Here is a 14,342-nt window from a genome sequence, read left to right on the forward strand (position 1 = left end):
TGCATGGTTTTTGGACTGTTGGAGAAAACCATGCACACATGGGGAACAAATGCAAACCCAATAAAGAAAGGCCCAACCCAGTTTTGAACCAATATCCTTCTAAGTACACCGATCCCAGGTTCAGTTATAGCCTATGGAAAAAAAAGAAAGAAAAACACCAGCATTTTTTTTTTACAAATTCACACAGAATGTAGCCAAATAAGAAGATTTTTATTTATTTATTTTTTCTTCCCACTATTACAGTATACAAATCGTATATGAAGGGAAAAAGCAACTTAGTAATGTTTGCAGAGTTCAGTCAGAAATGAAACATTTAACTGTGGTCATTTGTGTTTACAGTTCTCTCACATTCACATTGGTTCATTTTTGTATGAATATCATAAACTGAACAGAGGAAAATGAAATGTGTTAGGGGATTTTAGACAGAGAGGTCTTTAGTCTGGATTTAAGACCAATGAAAGTCCAAGTTCCTGATTTCAGGGGTGGTAAAATCTGTGTTACAGCCATGAAAAACAACAAACACAGGCTTCATGCTTGCGAACATGATTGTAAATGGACGATTATGATCAAATGGCAGCTCATTTAACAATTTAACTACATCACAAATTTTCCAGTTCATGTATATTTCAAAATGAAATGTTCAATGCTGATTGGTTAGGACAAGCAAATAAATCAATAAATAATTGAACCACTTGTAAATAGCTTGACATTTTTATTGATAGCTAACGAATCATTTTACATCAGCGAGCCATTCAAATTGTAATTGTAATAAAACCTGTGCAGTTTAGCTTGTTCAGATATTATAACAAAATATTGTGAGAAATAAAGTTCTGATTCAGGAAATGACCCAAAATAAATGAGGTGTGTGTGTGTGTGTGTGTGTGTGTGTGTGTGTGTGTGTGTGTGTGTGTGTGTGTGTGTGTGTGTGCGTGTGTGCGTGCGTGCGTGCGTGTGTGCATGTGTGTGTCAGAGCTTGCTGAACGTGATGCTCGGTGGAGTCTCGGGCTGGAGGATGAGGGTAACTGTCGTTTCCAGGTCCTTTGAGGACGACACGCTGAGTTGGAAGCTCAGCAGGATCTAAACAGGAGGAGGTGGGAAATGGCAGGTGGGGGTGGGGGTGGGGGTGGGGTGGTGTCATGACAGAGAGAGGGGAGAGCAGAGCACATATTTAGAGGAACCACGTTCATGTTGAAATCTGTCTTAATAGAGATAAATACATGTAATAAAACTCAATGAACCAACCTTGATTTTTAAATTAAAATTTCATTACAAGTTTAAATGAAATGTGTTTTATACTCTGCGTCTCATAGGTTGAGTGACTTGACTAAAATCCTTTTGTAAAAAAAAACCAAAAACATCTTTTATATTTTTGACTCCTCTATCCAACATTTGATTATCAAAGAGGTTTTAAAGTGTGGGATTATCGTTCCCAGCTCACACAGCTTGAACTACAACGTGCGTCATTAAAATTTTGGGCTAAATTCTGGACTTCCAATTGTTTTGTCACATCATAAGGTAACAGTTAGAAACTGTTGTGATCTTTAGGCAAGAAAAAGCACAATTCTCATGCCAGTTACATATTTTTTATGTAATTTGATGAAGCATCAAGTCTTTAACGGTTCAACTGTTACATTTATGGTTTTGCAATGAAATTAAGTTTGAATTTCTGTTCATTTCCAATAGACTTACAATAAATCTATTTTTTACCCTCTATTCGTTTATTTTTTAATCACTCCGAAAAATATTTTTTAGAAAGAAAATCAATTTTTTGAGGGAAAAGTCTTCCCATGATCCCGGATTTCTGCTGCTGCATTGAAAACTTTTGATTTCTGTGATCTCATAAAATATTCTGGTGCTTTTTGAAATGATTCATCCTCAAATCGTCAGTGCTTTTCCTCAACTCCAGTATTTGTTATGTTTGTTACTCTTGTAACTTTTACTTTAGTGAAAACTTTACTGGTAAACAGACACGACCGCTCAAATCCCCTGTCTGTCTTTCCACACCACATTTTCATGCTCTCTTCCCATCTTGTGTCACGTCCTCTCTTCTCTAATCCGTCTCTCATCATTATTCTCATTTCCTTCTTTTATCTATCGCTTCCACTCACATGCATGAGCAGAAGCTGCATCTCATTCTCAGCAATCCTCCTTCCTACGCACTGCCGCGCCCCAAACCCGAAGGCCAGAGAGCGAAACCCTCCTCCTCCTCCTCTTCCTCCTCCTTGCCCCTCCTCCCTGCTGCTGCCCCACCGGGCAGGGTTAAAACGAAGAGGATCCTCAAACACCTTGGCACTCCGTCCCATCGGGTAGAGACAGGCCTGGACCATTGTCTGAGAGAGAGGAGACCACAGCACACATGGGAATGAATTGCTCCTCTGAAAAAGTAGATGAGTACAAACTGAGGAGAAAACATGAGAGTCGGCATATGAAGACTCACCCCAGCAGGTATGTGGTAATTCTGGAGAACGATATCCTTGACGGGATAACGTTGTACGGTGATTCCCACCGGGTACAACCTGACAAACATCACAAAAACACAAAACATCATCAGACTCTCACACAGAGATGCATGTTTTACCTTTGACTTCCCATTCGCGTGTCTCACACAGTACTAGTGGTAATCAATTCTCATTTCAGCTGCTGGAGGAGAACACCTGCCCAAGAAAACACTCCAGACAGCTTTTCTGGGGCTCAGAGTATGGTCTGGTCTTCACGCTCTATTGATCTCAAAGAACAATTCGTCTTTTCTCCATCACCTCTGGGTGTGACTGCTTTTAGGTCACACATGATGTTTTTTGCTAAAGGTTAGAATAAAGTCATTGATGTGTATAAAATAGATGCAGCCCGAGATAGCACGAATAAAACATTGTAAAAATAGCATACTAAATATTGTTTATCCTTGATTCAACCATTGTGTGTCATCTGGTTTGTGAGACTTTTTTTTTTTGAATGGTTTGAATAAAAATGTCTACCTTGTCAGTCTGCTGATGCAAGAGCTGCTGCCACATCCACCCAAAGCCATGTGTGTTCCAGTAATCTCAGGAGTTGCCAATTTGTGTTTTTGTTTGTATTTGCACAGCAACATCTGAAACCTGCATTTTAATGTTGGGTTCTTTCTATTGCGATACTGTAATCCAGAATAAAACTGTATTTATCACAAACAGAAAGGTCGTAAAAAGCAGTTTGACACAAAATAAATTCCATTCCAAAGTTCACCCAAACAGATTTCTTGAGCTACTAACTGGCTCAGCTTCAATTACATTGTTAGCAGCCTTACAATTTTAAATGACCCAAGAAGTGAGTTCAAGCAAGACTATGAAAATCCCTGAAGGAATGGACTTTAAGAATTGTATATATCTTTTAGATATAAAATCATGGTACATCATAGTAGGAGAAAAGTTGCCTTTTCTAAATGTACCCACTGTCCTGATTTGTGAGTAGAGAAATTACAAATTTATTTAAAGTGCTCAGAAAAATGTACAACAAAGCATATTCACAAGAGTTTAATAAAACAATTTTTTACCTGAGAATCTCTTTGATTGTTCCTTTCAGTAGTGGCGCCCCCTGCAGGGCTTTATGAGGGTCTCCACCCGCCTGAGCCCACGATGCCCTCACCTGCTGCCTCACCATCTCCTGCACGTCGAGGTTTCGTCCCAACTCGAAAAGGGCGAACTGCAGCGGCACAGCTGTCTGCACAGAGGATGAGACCTGACTCAGAACTACACACACACACACACACACACACACACACACACACACACACACACACACACACACACCGTGTCCACCCCTCCAGCCATCAGCTCAGTGATGTTGGCTTTTATGAGTTCCAGAGAAAGTTTCCCTTTCTCCATGAGTTGCCCCAGCACCCCGGTGAACTGGCCCCCAGCTGCCCCGGCCTCAGGCCCTCGACCTTGGGATGATGACAGGCGTTGGTACCCCTTCTGTATCCTCGCCTCCGCTGGAAGAAGCAAAGGTTAGGGTGAGTGGGTCATAACTCAAAGTGATTGAAGACACTGAGCCAGGACTCTCATCAACACTTGTGGTTCTTCTCTTCTACCATGACTGAAGATGAGATCCCATGCAGTGGCGTGTTGCGTCCACAGGGGAGCACCGATGCGGAGCAGCAGGCGAGGGGGTAAGTAGAGGAGAGGCTGGGTGGTGGAAAGCATTCTCTCCACAGCCCAGATGAACTTCTGAGACTCCACAGAAGGAGAGGAGGAGAAGAGGCCAATACGCTCCCCGTAGATCACATGGCAGCTGGCTGTAGAGGGAGGATGGCACAAGTGGCACAAGTACATTGTTTTATGTTCATAGAATATCTTTTAAAATGTTTCAAACATTTGAAGATTTCACTTGGGCAATTCATAAATAATATTCTATGGATGAGGAAAATGTTGCTGCTCTGAATCAGCTCCAGCACTCGTGTTATCATGTTCACTCTCAGCCATATCATTACTAGTTCTCCCTCCACGAACATCATATTCAGTAATGCAGAAAATACAACATTTCTATTCATCATCCAGCACACAAAACAGATATTAGCAGGAGAGTTGACCACAGACTAAAGCACCATCTCTGTTTCCTCTGTGGTCAACCCTCCTGCTCATATATGTTCTGTGTGATGAATTATGAACAATAATCTTAATATATTTCTGTTATTGTACAATCCATATATGCTGTAGACCAAAATATTCAAAAAGTAATATTTGGAAAAAATTAGACATGCTTGTAATTTTTAGATTTTTTTGATTCTTTCTCAATTTTTGTCATCATCATCATCATCATCATCATCATCATCATCATCATCATCATCATCATCATCATCCTATTATTATTATCATTATTATTATCATTATTATTATACTCAATGACAACAATGGTCATTAGGTTGACAGGTTTTTGAAAGGATTTTCTGCATGCAGATTCAGGTTTTAAAGGATTACTTGGTCCTATCGATGACAAATATTCTACAAGTCGTCCACCAAAATAACCTTTTTTTCAGACATTTCATTTTTCTTTATATGAGCAGACTTTCCTCCAATCCTTTTCCTCACCAAGAAACAAATATGTTTTCTGACTGCCCATATCAAATCTCCCCCTCTCTCTCTCTCTCTCTCTCTCTCTCTCTCTCTCTCTCTCTCTCTCTCTCTCTCTCTCTCTCTCTCTCTCTCTCTCTCTCTCTCTCTCTCTCTCTCTCTCTCTCTCTCTCTCTCTCTCTCTCTCTCTCTCTCTCTCTCTCTCTCTCTCATCCATCACCTATCAGACATGTCTGTTATTAACCGGACACCAGCCACTGGAGTTGCGTTTCTTCTCGGCTTATTCTTTCTGCGGCTTAGCACTGGGCTTGGCGTGCTTTGGCCCATTAGGAGCAGAGCAACATGACTCAAAGTCATCAGCTCCCCCTCACATACACACAGATGCAAACGACTGCGTGGCCCACTGAGTCACGCAGGCATTCACACTTGTGAATGTGGCATGTTGCAGATAGGCTCCTGAAAAGAGCAGACCTGCCGAAAGAATCCTGGAGCTTTGATCATCTCTATTCGCGCCGCTATTTTTAAAGGTGCATGTTCTCCTTGACCTCCTACGTCTAGGATATGTTAGGACAGATATGCCCTGGGCTGGATTGGGGATTAGTTCTCATACAGGGAGCGAATATTTTAAAACTGGAGTTGAGCGAGCAGAAGCAGGGAGACGTGTGCAATCGAAGGATGTTGTTGGTTGGAGATTTCAACAGAGATGATGCAGGTTGTATAATTCCTCTGACGTCAGGAGCTGTCACAGTTTACGTCAGCATTTGGGAGTCGACTCGAAAAGCTGATAGCGAGGCTGAATGGAAGCCTGTCAAAAGGAGGGAGGCCACACAATCCATACCCTCCTCTTTTATTGGGATTCAAGGTCGATCGTTGCTGAATGAACAGTGAGGAGAGGAAATTTTCCGAGAGACATCTGTCTTTTTACATTTATCTTGACAACAATTCACTATCCCCAGATAAAAAAAAAACAAACCCTGGTAATCATGGAGTCGTTCAGTCCTAAAACTAAACACAAATCACGGAGGATGTTGACCTCTGACCTTCCAGGGCAAAGCGGAAGAGGTCAGGACTGGGATCCATGGTGAGACTGTGTTCCCCCGTCCCTCTACTTCCTTCCCGGTCCACTTTGGCGTGCAGCATTCGACAGAAGTCCCTCGCCACCTCATCAAGGAGGGGGAGAAAGCGCTTCACGGCGGCGCTCATCATCACCTCCTTGTTGAGCTGCAGACGGTCGGCTCTCCACGCCTCGCCATTCCTGTGGAGAGACGACTGCAGAGTGAGACATTAAAGTCGAACCGTTTCACCGCAGCTCAGTCATCGAGAGGCAGAGGCAGTGAGTGTATAGGGACAAAGATGGATGTGTTGTTTTTTAAAGCACATCTTTAAGTCAAAGTGGTTCGCTGTTGGTGATTGAGCCCAGACGGAATTCTTTGGTGATTTTTGTGGTGCCAGATCTGCAGCGTTGGAAACCTTACAAAATATTCATACCTGATTATCTTTTCATTCTGTCTATAATCTGTCATTATTAAACTTCAATCTGTTCACATGCGCTTGCTCCAGCAAGGTGGATGCATTCTAGGAAGTCATGCATGCAACATTGCTGCTTCTTAAAATAAACAGCTTAATGGGAAAAAAAAGAGTGACTTAAAGGAGAAGCACCAAACAGCTGAGCCGCGCTGCGACAGCATGCAGACGGCTCTGCTGAGGTGCAAGATGTTGGTTAAAAATAACAGCCACCTCAGAGAGCGGGACAGCAGCTCCTTAACTTGTTTTCATTCATGAAAACTAATTACCACTGGTCATGTGACTGAGAAGCAACTTACATAGAAAGAAAAAAAAAACATCTGCGACCACGAGATGACACTGTATGAAAGCAGGACGCAGGTATAGAAACAACGAAAAAACGTCATGATATTTATCTCACTGATAGTAAAATGTGGCATAAAAGAAAAAAATCTACACAGCAAAATTGTAACTAAAAGATATAAAATAGGCAGCAGGAACTATAAGTCGAGCAACAGAAACAGAGTTCAGAGGAGAGAGACTGTGATAACAAAACAAGGCTAATAGGCTGAACTGTTGCTTTTCATGAGCAGCTGCTGCTGGCTGAGGCTTATTCAGGCTGCAGTTACATCTGGACATGGAAAAATAAATGTTGTGTACGTAATGTATGTTGAAAAACAAAAGAAAACGCTGATTCTTGAAAGAACTCACTTTGACGCTCAAGTAAGAAAGATCTAGTGGCCACAAATTTCAAGATAATATTTAAAACAGAGGACATTACTCATTGATCCCCTCATTGAGTAGAAATGTAGAAAAAGAAGAAGCCTGAATGAAACCATTATAAATACTTTTTAGAACCGCCAGTTTTTTTTTTTTTTTTTTAAATAATAGTTACCGGGTAAATTAATAAATTATTTTCAAGCTTCACGTATGTATCTGAATGTTTTTGGATGTGAAAAACGTACCAGGTGAAAAAACTACTTATTCTGTATTATGGGAGCAAATCAAATGAGTTTTCTGTGGTGCTGAGACGCTGAATAATTTTCAGCTCTGTTAAATTTCGAGTCAAAGAACAGCGATACAATCGTCTCTAAGTCAGATTTAAAAAAAGAAAAAAGGCAGATGGTAAAACAGACTGGACCGTTTTGGTCCAGCTTGACTTGTTTCACAGCAAACAACATTCAGGACACGAGTAGAATATAAATGATGAACAAATATTTTCCAGTGCTGATTACATTTTCTCTGGACGTGATGAAGTGATTCTATACATTTATTCCAACTCATCCCATGAAGGGGGCTTTAGTTTCAGCTGACAATAAAAGAAAAGAGTTCAAACTGACTTGAGGAAGACTCCCTTGCTGTGGTTGCGTATTTCTCGGTGCGTTGCCCAGGGCTCCAGGGTCATCCGTCTGGGATGGAGGCCCTCTGACTGAAACACCTCGCTGATGTCAGACGGTAAAATGATGTTCACGCTGCTGATGGTGCCCAGGTTCTCCCTTCACACACACACGACACAGGGGGTGGTGTGAACACACGGACAGGGCTGCTTCACAAACCAGAGGGGGAACGGTTTCTGACATGTTTTACCTGTAGATGGGTCCGAGGGCGTTGAAGGTCCTCTCCATGTGTTTGTGAAGGTGTCTGAAACGATCTTCCCTCCAGAACTTCAGCAGGTTGAGCCAGCCACTTCTTCCCGTGTGAGGGATCTCCTCAAACCTCCTCACCTGGCCATCCACTCCTCTTTTTCTGCCCTCTTTCACTCCCCCTTTTCCCCTTTCCAAATTGCCCCCCAACACAGTTCCAGCTGCAGTCATGCAAAGATTCTGTTGAGGCGCAACACCCGGGAACGCATCTCTGGGCCTAGAAGCATGTGACGCTTTCACACACACAGTCACTCGTGTGGACATGCTCTTCATGGTCCACACCGGAGACGTCCGTCTTCTCCCCTCTTGTGACACCTCCAGTCGACAGGACAGATTATTTCCCTCCTTCAACACCAACCTCACACGCATCCTTGAATGTGTTTTATCGCCCCGATGAACCGATAGGAGGTGATGATTTATGGATCCGAGCATCAGGGTTCAAGAGAAACACAACACAGCCAGACGGGCAGGCACAAATAAATATATTCTCAAATATAGAGTGAAGAAAATAAAGAGTCCAGCTGGCTAAAAAAAAAAAAAAGTCTTTATTACAAGGTTCAATAATGTCTAACTAACAATGAATAAAAAGACAAATCATCTATTTGATGGTTACAAGGTTCTTTGGTGAGTTTTTGATTTCCTTTTCATGTACAATTTAAAAAAAAAAAACCTTCGACTTGGCAGCGCTCGGTTTCCACTCTGAAATAAGCTCAGTTCAAACAAACCAGCCATCACGAGAAACTAGCAGCTTAAAGTTTTGGCTTATACACGTCACAGATACATTTGGCTCCAATACGATCTGTAGACGTGATGCAAATCACTCAATGAATATCTGATCACAGACAACAAGACAAATTTATCATCTAATCATACAAAATGAGCACATTTCATGATTATGAAATGTTATTTCATTACTTGTGTGTTGTGGTGTCAACATGTGGCCCTGAGGTTCCTTACTTGTGTATAGATCACCAAGTGGGATCTATATTAACTAGAGACCTGTGTCGGTCCTGTGAACTAGTTAAAACAGCTCTAACTAATGATACAGTATATTAGTGACACATACATACAACATCCTGATCATCTCGTTTCACAACGGACTCCCTAAAACATAACAACATATTGCAGTTGATGATTAAAACATTGTAAAATGAAATCTAAATAATTGCAAGGTTAAGAATGTGAGTGAACATTATCAGGATATAATCTGAAAAATGCTCAGAGGTAACATTTCACTAAACTATAAACAGTTGATATGCATTATTAGAATAAATCCTTTTTTTACTTAATTATATTTATCATATTCGGTTTTGGGTCATTAGCTCTTGACCAATAAGGTAAAACAGTGTTAATGAAGTCAGTGATCCCAGATGACAGAATTAAGAGTCCCAGAGAGTCACAATTAAACCTGTAATGATATTATTAATGTGGTAAATCAGTGAAAGATTGAAAGAGTTAATATTAGGTGGATAAATGGATGAATGGGTGTAACCTCGGACTTTCAAGGGAGGAACGCCAGTTTGATTCTTGGTTTAGTATCTGTTCATATATTAATCAAAACAGAAGTTTTTCTTTAATCCAGTAGTTTTGGAGCTTAAATATTGTTGAGTGGTATAACTGTGTCACAGTGTAATTTGCCTAATAGACCGAACACTAAGTAAAATTATACTAAGTATTTTACCATGATGATGATGCTGCTGTCATACCTGCAAACACTGGTATGGAACTTCTTCTTTTTCTCAGAAATGCCAAAAGCTTATTGGTGATTCATTAAAACACACACCATCAGTATACTGTAAGTATTCTCTCTTTCTTTTTTTCACATGATTATGTGTTACACAAAGATTATTTGAAGTTCTGAGAGGCGGAGTAAGAAGAACGCAGCTGCAGTGAGCACGCAAAGCAAAACCAAATGGAAAGTTTCAACAGTGCTGCTTCGACGTGCCGTTTACTCACGGTGTTCGAAAGCCGATATCACTACATTGTGCACTGAGGTCATGTTGTAGAGGGATGGGTTTTTTTTAGGAGCTTAAAAAATTTGCCTTGAAACAAGGTTGCAAAGGACCCACATCAACATTTAGCAAAGGAAGCCAAACATTGATGGTCATGCCCACTTGCAGGAAAAAATAAAAAAATAAAAGCAGGAACTTTTACTCAGTTCAATATATTTGTTATTACTTTGTTTAGCAGACGAAAGAGATCAATAGTATATACATTTAGAGTCACGCGGTTTGAGGAGTCGTGTCTAAGCAGCCATCATCCACATTCCCCCTGCTCCTCGCCTCACTGACACAATCAGCACACGGCGTCGTAATCATCTCTGTGATTGCGTATCGATCACATGACTTTACAAGAGTCCCCACTTGTTGGCGCAGGAGTGGACGTCCTGCTGGGCTTCCTCCCTGCGAAGAGCGCCGTGCCAAAGCTGAGGCCTTGAAAGGCGCTCAGCAGGTTGAAGCCGTCGTCCTTGGATTTGGTTTCAGGATGAATGATTTTCGACAGCTCGCCGGGGAGCGACACTCGGCCTCCGACAGACCTCAGGTGGTTTGTGTCCCTGGAGTTCTTAATCATGAAGGAGGAGGAAGAAAGTGTTACGGTGTGGCAAATAAATACTACTTTAGTTGAAAAGAAATGTAATCTATACTTGCATGTCTGGGAGGTGTGCAATAGAAATACATGGGAAATTAAGTCTGCATCTTTAATAAGAGCAGAATTATTTGCAAATGTCCTTCAAAGTTACTTTCCCATAATGTTAGGGGGAATTTTAATGAGCGAAATATAATAAGAAAGTTGGTTGTGATTCAGATTCATGAATATTTCTGCAATTCATGACGAAGCCCTTGTTCCAGCCAGTCATGTTTTGTTCATGGAGGGTGAAAGGTCCCACTGCTGACAGTGAGAAATAGATCAGGAAGCTGTCAAACTCAAAGGTTATAAAGCTTTAGATGCATCATTTCATCAGTCGACTTATTCAGGTGACATCAATATGCACATTTTTGTGAAGCTGATTTTTCTCAAAAGTCATTTGAAGACTGGGAAATCTTACAGCAGAGCTGCGACTGGTTATGATGTGGCTGTAAGTACTGGTTACAGCCTCGCTGTGTGTTACTTCCAGCTGTTCCAGGTGATCAAAACATTGCAAATCCTAAAACTCGCATGGGCTTGTCTGATTTTTTTTGTCTCTCTCTGTCAACGCAAATGTTGTCGACACTAAACTATTAAAGTTAAACTAAACAACAAACTGTTTTCATCTGGACATCGCTGTCAGGATCCACTTTCTGTACATTGAGTTCATAACCTCACTCTGTGTTTTCTGTCTGTGAGGCGACGCCCCTGGCGACTGACGCAAACTGGAGCGAGACTAGAACTCGCTCCGAGCTTGCTGTTCTCTTGGCAAACACAAACCTCAGACAGCTGATATTTTCTCCTGAAGTGAACCCTCATGGCTGCTCTCTCTGCGTTCTTCTGAGCGTTCACTGCTTCCCGCAGCTTCCTGTAAACACAAACACAAACACACCTGAGACGCCGCGGAGTTCAGCTGAGAGCCTCTGCTGCCACGCAGGTGAAATAACTCACTTTATTTTAGCAGAGACTCTATAAACGTCACACGCTTCAAAAGCTTTCAGGCTCGATTCAACTATGAAATTACCATATCAAGTGTATTTATGTTAACAATAGACAAGAAACTACACCTCTAGCGTTTCATATGATTAATAACAAAGGAAGCAGATGTTGAAGAGAATAATGAAACTAAAGGGACCTGACATTAAAGTTCACTATGGAAAAGACAACAAAAAGTAATATGAACAAATAAATACTTTAAATAACTACATTACATTTATCCCGTAATACTTTTAAGAAGGTTGGTTGGTACGTTTTCCTTTCACAAAGAGACAGATGGTTCATGTGAAACAGTAGAACAAGTAGATAAGACAGTTGAAGAGTCCAAACCCGCCGAGACATATAGTATAGATATTAAACTTGATCGGGCGATTTAAGCTCAAGATTGATGTGCTGCAAACTGTCCAAATAAAGGTCTCGCTTGTAAATGGAACTGTGCGTCTCAGGGCATAAATAAAGGTTAATGGAATTAAATGAAGAGAGCAGTCAGTGTCACTTGAGGGTATCTCCTTCAAAGTTAAACTCTTGATGCCCCCCCTCTGAATCTGCTCCTGCCTCAGCCACCAGCTACATCACTGCTGTAAGATTTCATATACATCTGATAAGGATAAATTATGTATATTGATAAAAGTTAAGTGAGTAAGTCTTGAATAAGTATGAAATATATGGTCATATGTGGTCATAAAATGAAGTATAAAGCTTAATATTAGTAGTTTTCTAAATGTACATTTCAAGTACTAGGGAAGTATTTTTCTACTGGTTGATTTAAAATATATATATATATATACTAAGAGTCAATACACTCAGAACCATTTTCACTGCATAATGTGTTTTTACAGATGTAAAAGTGACTATTTTGGCCTAGTAGTTTTAACTTTCCCGTCTCCACATGTCACATGCTGTCCACTTGCCTCTCCTTCTCCAGGTCGGCCTGATACGAGCGAATGGCTGCAGGGTCTCTGGGTTGAGCCGTGCAGAGAGGAGGGGTCCTGCCTGGCCTGCTGCACCCCCCTCGGCCTCCCCTGCCCCTCTTGCGTCTGTGCCTGGCGCAGAGCTTCCTCTCATTGGCCCCCGACACACAGCTGGTCAGCTTCCTGATGGGCCTCCTCAGGGACTTCTTCACCACAGACTCCATGACGGACCGCAGTTCTCGGGACAACAGGGAACGACCGCAGCCCTACTTTCTCGACAGATGTTGGGTGAACCTGCAGGGGTTTTCTCCTCCGCTCATGTTGGGCTGCTCGGACCGCACAAACTGTCACGTCTCGCGGCGATAACTCAGCTTGAGCCCTTTCAAGGACAAGGACAGCAGTCAGACGAGGCTCAGACACCTGCTTGCAGAGGTTACATACACACATGAAACCTTTATCAAGAAAGGAAGTGAGTGAGGTCACTGGAATCCAAACATGGAAACTACACAAGGACAAAAGTGATAAATCTATCAACAGATATTCACTGTGAAATCAATTATTTTTAGTATGATCCTCCCCACTGCCCTCACATTTCTTACCCATGCAGGTGGCCACAATCGGCTGAGGGCTCACAGAATAAAATCCTGATAAATCTCCGGGCCAGATGGTCTCCGCCACCTCCGCCACACAATCCCGGAAGATTTCAGGCAGGAGGTAGTCAGATGGGAATTTGTAGAACCTCCACAAACTGCTGTGCCTGTCCTCTCGGGTCCCGCAGGAGAAAATGACTTTTACCTGTTCAGGTTCAGCTTCACTCCGTCACCCTCCTCCAGACCTGCTCCACCGCTCACCACCCCCAACTCGCCCATACAGATTACCTCTTAAAGGACTTAATGAGGGGAATCTCGTTAGCCCTGGCAGGAAATGCACCGAGGGACTCACGTGTTTTTGATGAAGATTTAGAGGCGTGAGCTCATGTCATGTCGAGTGACACATGCAGGCAAAGACATCAGCATCATCTGACGTGTTTCAAAATTGAGAAACTCATTAAAGTTAATCCACGATAGCATTTTCTGTGCTGTATTTAGCATTTCAATGGGAGGGTGAAGGTGACTTGCAGCCACTGATATAACTCAAAATATTCTTTAATACCAGGATCAGTATTTGGTTCACTGAATGTTGAGAGATGAAAAGATGAGCAACGATGTGGAGAGAGGAAATGAAAGAACGAGGCACCGAGGCGGGCGGAGTGTGGCCTGAGACTGCAGAGTCTGAATCATGGAGAGACAAGAAATATGGATCGACAGCTGGATCACAGAGCTGCAGAGAGGATGTGACAAAGTGAGGTCTGACCTAAAGAAATGGCCCCAGAACTGTGGTTTATATTCATATATTCACTGCTGAATATATATATATATATTTTTTCTATTTGTATACTTCTGTTCTGACAGAAGGCACTTTTCCTCATTTCTTCTGCTCTTTGGCCTACTCTCATGCCCGAGTTGGCAATGACAGCGCACATTCACATCTCCACCAACCCATTCCATTGTTCACCCTCCTGCTTCCCCGGTCATTTCAATTTGTGACAGGTGACGAAGCTTTAATACTTTAACAGGATCAGCGAG

At 41.9% G+C, this 14,342-nt stretch overlaps 1 protein-coding gene across 1 annotated transcript; it reads right to left on the reverse strand.

Annotated features, from left to right (window-relative positions):
• Positions 1–966: 966 nt before the first annotated feature.
• Positions 967–13,580, reverse strand: cyp11c1 (cytochrome P450, family 11, subfamily C, polypeptide 1; the record flags this gene model as incomplete). The annotated part of the gene is made up of 13 exons (XM_080472467.1): positions 13,317–13,580; positions 12,718–13,096; positions 11,591–11,678; positions 10,549–10,747; positions 8,130–8,346; positions 7,883–8,038; positions 6,080–6,294; positions 4,061–4,264; positions 3,780–3,961; positions 3,524–3,690; positions 2,438–2,516; positions 2,109–2,330; positions 967–1,077 (listed from the first exon to the last, which is right to left on the reverse strand). The coding sequence occupies exons 2-13, from the start codon at positions 12,939–12,941 to the stop codon at positions 967–969; spliced, it is 2,064 nt and encodes a 687-aa protein (XP_080328593.1). The 5' UTR covers positions 12,942–13,096; positions 13,317–13,580.
• Between the last annotated feature and the right edge of the window lie 762 nt (positions 13,581–14,342).

This window comes from Lipophrys pholis, assembly GCF_963383615.2.
Source record: "Lipophrys pholis genome assembly, chromosome: 9".
In the NCBI taxonomy this organism is placed as follows: domain Eukaryota; kingdom Metazoa; phylum Chordata; class Actinopteri; order Blenniiformes; family Blenniidae; genus Lipophrys; species Lipophrys pholis.